Source organism: Sciurus vulgaris (assembly GCF_902686455.1).
Source record: "Sciurus vulgaris genome assembly, chromosome: X".
In the NCBI taxonomy this organism is placed as follows: domain Eukaryota; kingdom Metazoa; phylum Chordata; class Mammalia; order Rodentia; family Sciuridae; genus Sciurus; species Sciurus vulgaris.
The window spans coordinates 76,666,262-76,676,739 of NC_136471.1; the positions used below are offsets into that span (position 1 = coordinate 76,666,262).

Below are 10,478 nucleotides of genomic sequence, written 5' to 3' on the forward strand. Positions count from 1 at the left end.
CTTGGATCGCCCCGTTGAAAAAGCCTGCAGCTGGAGGGTGACAAGGCAGCCTGGAGAGGTCTCTGGCTGCCCAGCCCTGGTCCCAGAAGCTGCTTGTGGGTCGGAGGTCTCCGCTGGCTTGGGGACTTGTGGCTGGCTCTGTGTAGACAGGCTCTCACTGGGCGGTCTGCCCCGAGAAGCTCGCCTCGAGAGGTGCTTCCCGCCGGAGGGGCTGGGCTGCTTGGGGAAGTCCCTGGTGCCCTGTGCTGGTCTCTGAAGCAACCTGCGGGCGGGCCAGAGCTGGCTTCTGTGCAGAAAGACTCTCACTGGGGGGCCTGCTCCGTGAGGCTGGAGAATCTGTCCTTGTGGGAGAAGCCCACCCCCAGAGTGCACAGAGCTGCCTGGGGGAGACTCTGTCTGCCCTGTTCTACTCTAATAAGCTGCTTGAATCCGGGCCTGCTGCCCAGCTGAGCTTCACTGGGTGGGGGAGACTCACCCCGTGGTTCTATTTTAGTCCAAGTCTCTCAATGCCTCCCCTTCTTAAATCCTGGGTTCTGGAGTGACTGGAGATGCAGTCACCCTCCAGTCCGCCATCTTGTATCGCCCCGATGATATGCTTTTAGATTTAGAAAAGAGTAAAGATTTCACAAAAAATCTGTTAGAACTAATAAATGAATTCAGTACAGTAGTGAGATATAAAATTAACAAACAAAAATCAGTTACATTTCTATATACTAATGGTGGGCAATACTAAAAGGAAATTAAGAAGAGCATTCTACTTATAATAGTGTCAAATATAATAAAATTGGAGTTAATTTAACCAAGACGAAAGAAATGTACAATGTAAATTTCAAAATACTGCTGAAGGAAATTTAAAAAGACAAACATGTCAAATATTTGGATGGTAAGATTTAATATTGTTAAGATGTCAATACTAAAAGCAATCTACAGATTCAATGTAATCCTATTAAAATCACAATAATGTTTTTCTATAAATAAAAAATTTCTAAAATTCATATGGAACTTCAAAAGATCCCAAATAGCCAAAACAATCTTCAGCCTTCAGAACAAAACTGGAGGCATCACACACCATAATTTCAAAAATATGTTGCAAAGATACAGTATTGAAAACACAATGGTAGCCATTGTAAATAAAAAAAGCAATATGGTAAGAAAAATGCTATTATATTGACTAAAAAAAAAACACAACGGTACTGGCAAAAATAAATAAATAAAATTAAAAAAATAGAAAAAAGAAAAGAAAAAGAATCCCAGAAATAAACCTTTGCACATACAGTCAACCATTCTTTGACAAGGAAACGAGAACACACAATGGAAAAAAGATGGTCTTTTTAATAAATAATGTTGGGAAAACTGAATATCCACATGTAAAAGAATAAAATTGGACCATTATCTTACACCATAAAAAAAAGCTCAAAATCGATTAAAGTCTTAAAGAACTGAAAACTTAAAACTCCTAGGAAAAATATAGAGATAAATCTTTTGGACATTGAACTTGGCAATGATTTCTTGGATATACATTGGAAGCACAGGAAACAAAACCAAAAATAGGTGAGTGGGATTATGTGAAACTAAAAAGGCTGTTGTAAAGTAAAACATCCAAGAAAATTAAAAGGCAACCAAGAGAATTGGAGAAAATATTTACAAGCCATACTTCCCATAAGGGGTTAATATACACAATATATAGGGAACTCCTACAACTCAACCACACATACACACAAAAAATATCATATTAAAAATGGGCAAAGGAAATAAATAGACAATACTCCACAGAATATATACAAATAACCAATAGATGTGAAAAAGTGATCAATATCTATAATCATCAGGGAAATGCAAATCAAAACCTTATAGCTGCTAAGATGATTTTTATTTTAAAAAGATAACAAATGTTGGCAAGGATAAGAAGGAACCCTGTACACTATTAGTGGGAATGTAAATTAGTGCAGGCATGGAAAATAGCATGGAGAGTCCACAAAATCCCCAAACCAGGGCTGAGGGCATAACTCAGTAGTAGAGTGCTTGCCTAGCTTGTGCTAGGCCTTGAGTTTTATTTTCATCAGCTTTTTTTTTTTTTTGCTGTTGTGACCAAAAGATCTGACAAGAACAATTTTAGAAAATGAGAAGTTTATTTGGTGCTTAGGGTTTCAGAGGCCTCCATTCATAGATGGCCAACTCCAGGTTCTGGGCCCAAAGTAAGGCCAGATATCATGGTAGAAGAGTAGAACTGATGAAAGCATCTCAGGACATACAATCAGGAAGCAGAGAGAGCACCCTTTCCACTCAGAAGGGACGGAATGTGTACTCCAAAGGCACTCCCCCAATGACCCACTTCCTCCAGTCACACCCTACCTGCCTGCAGTCACCACTCACTTAATTCTTATCGGGGGATTAACACACCAATTGGGTTAAGGCTCTCATGATGCAATCATTTCACCTCTAAACCTTGCATTGTCTCATACATGAGCTTTTGGGGGACACCTCATATCTCAACTCTAACAATTTTGATCCCCAGTACCACACACACAAAAAAGGATAAAATCAGCAAACTACAGCTACCATATACTCCAACAATCTCACTTCTAGGTATACCTGTAAAGGCACTGCAAAGCAGATCTCCCTCCCATCCTTGATGCTCCTCCTTTGCCTGCTCTACCTGCTCTTGCTACTTTGGCTGCAGCTTCTCCCAGAAGCTAGTTTCCCATTGTCTTACTTGTAGTGCCAAAGAGACACTGGCATGACTGACTGATTGACCTACTGTACTGGAGGAGCTGTGTCCAGACAAACCAGACAGGCCACGTACCTGAGACCAAGTCCCCTCTATGCTTCTTGTTTCCCTCCTTTCTATTCCCTGACTGCTGGTGAGCCTCACAGCATTTCCTTGGCTCCCCTGTATCCACAGCCCATTCCTATAGATAAGGTGAAAACAATGAAATCACTTTGAAGTTAAAGACTATTAAGAAAACATGATGGGAACTCCGGGTCTGCAAGGAGTAGAACACCTGTGAAAAGTCAATTTTCTGTGGAAGATGAAGCTTTGAGAAATATTGCTAGAAAAGAAGGGCTGGCAGTAAAACAGGCTGCCTGGGCAGAAACATGATATATATGCATGAGAGGAATGGAACAACAAAAAAGAGCTGGATGAAAAATCTGACAAAAAGTAGGCTGAAAATGATGCAGTCCTTCATGTTGAAATTCTGCTTTGGCAACAAATCTCTATGTGGAAACTCATCAGATGAGGAAATGGTGACACCAACAGCTTCATAGATCCAGACACCTCATTAACTGAATTATCATAGTCTTTGAAGCAGAAAAAAAAATAAAAAAGTCATAGTTTCCAGTGCACAGTTAAATCGAGAACAATTTGACTTACCAGGTAGACAGCTTCAAGAATGTTATTGAAGAACAAGAGGAACAGGTGGTAGAATTCTACTGAGAAAATAAAGGAAAATCAAAGGAGTTAGAAGGCAGAAGAATGTCCAGCTTATTTCAACGTAAGAGGGATGAATGCAGCACAGAGAGGAGTTTATTGAGAAACATGGCTTAATTATAATGCCCAATGACAATACTTCTAATGGCCATGTTGATCACGCACCAGTGGCTGGAGCCATTATTGTGTCTCAGGGAACTACTAACGTCTTGTAGTCAGCAGAAGAAGAGTTGGTTTTTTCAAAGGTTAAGCAATGAAAACTTGCTGGAGAAAAGGAAGAGCTACTATCACGGCTTAGAAAACTGAAGCTGCAGTTAAAGAAGAGAAGTGCTGTGCCATCATTCTTGGAGCACTTCTGTTCTCTCTCTACGTATGAGAAAGCCTTTAATGCCTTGGGTTAGGTGGAGTGCTCTTAGTTCTGACACCAGACATGGTCCATTAAAAGTGACAAATTGTATCTCATCAAATTTCAAAGATTTTATACTTCAGAACACCATTTTAGTAGGTGTTAAAAGACATGCAATATACTGGTGGGAAATACCGCAGAACATATTTCATAAAGACATATTTAGCACAAGCTTAGAATTTTTATATCTCAATAATGAGAAGATAAACCAATTTAAAACTAAGCAAAAAAATTTGAAGATACCATACCAAAATATATATGAATGGCTAATATATGAAAAGATGGTCATTCGGGAAATACAAATTAAACCAAAATTTAATAGCATTTCATACACGCTAGAATGGCTAAAATTTAAAATACTTGCACACAAACTTCTATTGCAGCATAATTCATACTAACTGAAGTTGAAAACAATCTATTTGTACATCAGTTGATGAAAAACTAAACATACTATGCTATATCCATATAGTTAAATATTAATCAAAATAAAAAGGAACCAACTATAGAGACATGCTGTGGCGTAGATAAATCTCAAAAACTTTTATTCTCAGTAAAAGAAACTGTATGTATAAGACTACACATTGTATGATTGCATTTATATGAAATACCCAGAAAAGGCAAAGTTATGAAGACAGAAAGTAGATTAGTGGTGCTCATAGCAGGAATAGGAGCTGTAATGGGAATTAAGAGTGATTATTCATAAAAGACAGTGGGACAATAGACATATTCTAAGACATGATCATGAATGTTCATTTTAGTAAATGTTAAAAATCCTTTGTAGACTTGATAAGGTGTATTACATGTTACACAAAATATGTTCCAGTAGAGTTATTTTAAAAATAAAGGTGACATAACATTATTATACATGCCTTTTGAGTGTATGCCTAAATGTGAAATTGCTAGGTTCTAGTGAAGGCCTGTGTTTAGATTTAGTAGATACTGCCAAACAGTTTTCCAAAGTTTTAAAAAAATTTTTTGCTCCCAGTAGCAATATCTAACTGTCCTAATTTCTGTACACATTTGCCATAATTTAGAACTGTTAGACTTTTAAATTTTAACTATTGACAATTATTTTATATGGGAATCACTCAGCAGTTTTGCATATATTTTACTATATACATATTTTTGCTTAGTTCTCATTTTATTTATTGTTTATATCTGTGTTGGTTTTTTATCTCAACGTTTTTATGGTAAATTATACATGAGACAAAATTTACCATTTTGATTATTTTTAAGTTTTCAGTTCATGAACACTGAAGTATATTCACATTGTTGTGACCCATCATCATCATCATCATCTATCTCCAGAATGTTTTCATTTTCTTGAACTGAAACTCCCTACACATTAAACAGTATCTTCCATTCCTCCTCTGCCCTTAGCCTCTGGCAACCATGATTCTACTTTCTGTCTCTATGAATCTGACAACTCTAGGAAACTCAAATAAGTGAAATCGTACAATATTTGCTTTTCTGAGTCTGGTATATTTCACTCAGCACAATGTTTTCAAGGTTCATCTGTGCCATACCATGTGTCAGAATTTAATTCCCTTTTAAGGATAACTAGTATTCCATTGTGTGGGATGCGTGAGTGCATACACACACACACACACACACACACACACACACCACATTCTGACCATGTTCTGTTTGCCCAGTCATCCACCACTGGACATTTGGGCTGTTTCTAACTGTTGGTTATTGTGATTGATTCTGCTATGAACATGGATGTACGAATACCTGAGACCCTGTTTTCAAATTTTTGGATCTGTACCCAGAAGTGGAGTTTCTGAATCATGGTAATTTCATGTTTAATATTTTGAGAAACTGTCATACTGCTCTCCTCTTACTGCACTTCTCACTTTGCATTTTTTAAAAGTATACTAATGGATATGAAATATTTCATTGTGGTTTTTATTTTCTTTTTCTAATTAGTGATATTGATGATCTTTGTGTGTCCTTGGCCACTTGTTTCTTTTTAGAGAAATATCTATTCAAGGCCTTTGTCCATTTTTTAGTTGCTTTTGTAGTTTTTTAGTTATTGATTTGTAGCTCTTTATATATTCTAGATATTGATCTCCTATCACATACATGATTGGCAAAATTTTCTCCCATTTTGTGGGTGGCCTTTTAATTCTGTTGATAGTAATGTCCTTTGATGACAAAAGGTTTTAATTTTGAAGAGGTTCAACTTATTTGTTTTTCTTTTGCCACCTATGCTTTGGTGTCATACCTTTTTGTTTTATATAATGAAATACATCATTCCCCTTTGATTTCTATGGTTACATGTATGACTGAGGACTTGTCAGTCTTAAAAGTAAGTGAAGATACTTTCTCTTTGTCCTCTATAGAAGTTTAGTTTAACTGCATAATATATTTAAGTAACAATGAATTTTATTTTAAAGTCACATTTTTGGAGAGTATTTAAGGACATTGGGATATGCTAATAAGAAAAAGTTTTTAAACTATTATATCCAGTTTTATTTTTTAAATCCATCATCCTAAACACAAAGATATACATAAACAAATTAAAAAGAAAAGGTCCACATTGGTGCTCTAAGGGTTGTGAGATTACTGGTGATTTGTTGTACCCTAAAAATGCCCTCAATTTCCAGATTTTCTAAAATGAGCATATCTTTATTATCAGAAAATTACAGGGAATGTTACAACCATAAAACCAGAAAAGAAAATATTTTAATGGGTGAGAGTATAACCGTGGAACTACCAGACTGAGCAATGAGCCTGAAAATTGAATTTTGTAAATACTGTAATGGTTTGCAATACACAGAAATAAAATAAGTAAAAAACAATGTAATTACAAACTGACAGAATCTGGAAATAAATAGAATATATAAGCAGTGTTCATGTCTGTAATAGGAATACAACCCAAACTGTTCTTTAAATCTGAAAATAATAATAGACACTTAAAATTCAAAACATGTTCAAATGATAAATGACAAGCATGAACAATATGGATGAAATGAACACCACCAATGATTTCTACATAGAGGAAACTTTTAGTTACTGCACAATATACCATTTTATGAAAAATCTATATCTCTCCAATGCCAAGATTAAGATTATTTTCATTAACTTGAAAATGTCAAAACAGTGATTTTTAAAAATCACTTCACATTTTGGTTTTTCTTTCTAAAATTTTCAATGGCTTTTAAAGCAAGGATCAAGAAAAAGGAAGTAAAATGTCAGTTTAGTACTGGGATTATTGATATGCCATGCAACTGTGAACCTGTCTTGTGTGTTTCCTAGTCATGTAGGTGGATACACTTCATTGGCTCTTATCAAAGGCCCTTCACCTTCACCTGTATCTTACTTCCTCCTTCTCCCCCTATCCCACAGAAATATAAGAATTTTCCAAGTTAAAATACAGAAAAACAGAATGTTGAATGTTTAAGTCACTGGCAGTCACATCATCCAAAGTCCAACAATGTTAATTTTTGGTATTTTAAAATCTTCTAGGGTCTCTTTGTAAGTTCCTCCACAACACACCTCTTACTTCCTCAGAACTCCAGGCTAAAATCAAAGGGATGGCTTTAGGATGAATGGGTGCCTTGCCTTCTCCAGTTCTCTGACATTTTAGCTACTATTTTCTCTAAGCACTTTTGAAATTATAAAACTATAATAGAAAAAAGCTGAATGAATAAACTAATGAGCATTGGGTTTCTAGAAAACTCCGTGGAGAAGAGGGTTGGAGGATGAGAGGGAATTGGATGAATCAGCCATATCAGTGAACCTGGGAAGAAGGTAAGCAGAGTTGGAAACTTGATAGATCTAATAATTTACTGGCTCAGGGTTTGTCAATCACTACATTCCGACAAATAAGATTAGAGCAGAGTTGTGGGAGGGGAGTGGGTGACGCAGCAAGCTATATGCACCAAGAAAATTTAGCCAAGAGACAGCTGCGTAATCATATTGCGGCACCGTTTTGTTTGTTGTTGCTTTTTTTTTTTTTTTTTTTCTTGCTGCAGCAGCTGCTCGCGGAGTAGGTCTCGTCACTGCGGCTCTCTGCAGTCTCTGGTCGGTTCCTTCAGAACCGGTCACAGCAGCCATCGCCGCCCTCTGCACCCCAGCCTAGGCCGCCCCTGCTTCAGTCCGGCTCTCCCAACCTCAGCACCACCTTTTATCCACCCAGCGCCCACCATCGCTCCCGCAGTTCGGCCATCACTGCTCATTCCATCTCTGCACTCGCCACGCCACTTCTGATATTTTGGTGAGTCTTTTCCTGAGGAGGTGAGATCCAATCTCGGTGATAGCCACCTTAGGCGTGTCCAATCCGTTGAAAAATGGCCGAGTCAGCCGACTGTAAGGAACTGTCAGGATCCAGTCAAGAAGAGGCTGACAGTAAGATAATAATGGAGGGAGCTGGGGAACATCAGGAATGCGGTGAAGGTGCTGCCGCTGGGCCTGGAGATGATGGGGAGCGCGGTGAAGAAGCCGCCGCTGGGCTCGGGGAAGAAGCGGGGAAAGGTGAAGATGCTGCAGCAGGGTCCGGGGAAGATGGGGGAAAAGGTGGAGATACTGATGAGGACTCAGATCCAGATCGTCCGAAAGGACTCATCGGTTATCTTTTAGATACAGACTTCGTTGAAAGTCTACCTGTGAAAGTTAAGTACCGAGTGTTAGCCCTTAAAAAGCTCCAAACTAGAGCTGCCAATTTAGAATCCAAATTCCTGAGGGAATTTCATGACATTGAAAGAAAGTTTGCTGAAATGTATCAACCCTTATTGGAAAAAAGACGACAGATTATCAATGCTATCTATGAACCTACAGAAGAGGAATGTGAATATAAATCAGACTGTGAGGACTATGATGAGGAGGACATGGAAGAAGAGGAAGATATGCATGGTAAAGAGGAAGGCATGGTACATGAGTATGGTGATGAGGATGATGGTTATGAGGACTATTATTATGATTATGCCATTGAGGAGGAGGAGGAGGAGGAGGAAGCAGATGATGACACTGAGGCCACTGGAGATGAGAATAAAGAAGAGGATCCTAAGGGAATTCCAGATTTTTGGCTGACTGTTCTAAAAAACGTTGACACACTCACTCCTTTGATTAAGAAATATGATGAGCCTATTCTGAAGCTCCTGACAGATATTAAAGTGAAGCTTTCTGATCCTGGTGAGCCTCTCAGTTTTACACTAGAATTTCACTTCAGACCCAATGAATATTTCAAAAATGAACTGTTGACAAAGACCTACGTGCTGAAGTCAAGGCTAGCATATTATGATCCCCATCCTTATAGGGGAACTGCGATTGAGTATTCCACAGGCTGTGAGATTGATTGGAATGAAGGAAAGAATGTCACTTTGAGAACCATCAAGAAGAAGCAGAGACATCGCATCTGGGGAACAATACGAACTGTGACTGAAGATTTTCCCAAGGATTCATTCTTCAATTTCTTCTCTCCTCATGGAATCAGCTTAAATGGAGGGGATGGGAATGATGATTTTTTACTTGGTCACAATTTACGTACTTACATAATTCCACGATCAGTATTATTTTTCTCAGGTGATGCACTTGAATCTCAGCAAGAGGGGGTAGTTAGGGAAGTTAATGATGCAATTTATGACAAAATTATTTATGATAATTGGATGGCTGCAATTGAGGAGGTTAAAGCCTGTTGCAAAAACCTCGAGGCATTAGTAGAAGACATTGATCGCTAAAGCAGAGTATATATGGCCAGGAAATTACCTGCCCTAGAGCTATTTACTCAAGATAAAAGAAATTACATTTTTGTGGTCTGTATTTTTCTCGTAGTGTCAGTTAAAACATCTCAGAAGTATAAAAAGGTCAAATACTAATTAATTTGACATTGCATTTTAATAATAGAATGTTTTCAAGACAGACTGTGGTAAATGATTTAAGACATTAATACAGTGTTGTGTAGTTTAATCCTTCTGAAGTCCTTTTGTCATGTAATCATGAGACTGTGAATATTATCAGAAATGCTAAATAAGATCAATATTTGTTTGGAAAGAAAATCTTGGGAACCAACTCAAGGGTTTTTGCTGCTATTGTGTTTTGTATATTTGTTTTCCTAGTCCTTTAGCTAGTGGATTTAATTTTGTTGTGACTGCTTCATTTTGCAGTAGAAATAAAGTAGAATTTAAAACTTGAATGCTTAAGATGAGGCCTGCATATGGTTAAGAATTTCAAGCAAAACCACATTTATTGTTAATAACAGCTTGTGCATAAGCTCTTGAATATGTGACTGTGATAAATATGAAACTTAGTTGTACTGGTATTATTATCTGTAAGGTGTTAGTCACAGTGTTTTCAGAAGTTTGCAAGTATTGTTCTGTGTAATTGTGTAAAACATGATTGCAGTGTATAAATCCTTTTTCCTATATTATATTGAATCATTCATCCAAAGTGCTCTCTTTACCATTTCAAAAAGGTATTTCATGTTCTTTCACTACAAAATAAAATGAATAAAAATTTCAGGGTGTTTCATGTTTAGAAATTGATTTTTTTTATTATAAAAGTAATATGTTCATTAGAGGACATTTGGAAAACACTAAAAAATATGCATTAGTCATAAGTCATAAGTCATTAGTCATATGTCAGAAGTCATATACCTACTTCACCAAAGATTGTTAATATTTTGATATATTTTCTGAT

At 37.2% G+C, this 10,478-nt stretch overlaps 1 protein-coding gene across 1 annotated transcript; it reads left to right on the forward strand.

Moving 5' to 3' along the window:
• The first annotated feature begins 7,734 nt into the window (after positions 1–7,734).
• Positions 7,735–10,020, forward strand: NAP1L2 (nucleosome assembly protein 1 like 2). The gene has a single exon (XM_079122990.1). It carries the CDS (start codon positions 8,135–8,137, stop codon positions 9,518–9,520), a length of 1,386 nt encoding a protein of 461 aa, XP_078979116.1. The 5' UTR covers positions 7,735–8,134; the 3' UTR covers positions 9,521–10,020.
• The last annotated feature ends 458 nt before the right edge of the window (positions 10,021–10,478 follow it).

Excerpts from the sequence above, each read along its gene's own strand:
- NAP1L2 (XM_079122990.1), top strand. The coding sequence starts at position 8,135 with ATGGCCGAGTCAGCCGACTGTAAGGAACTGTCAGGATCCAGTCAAGAA.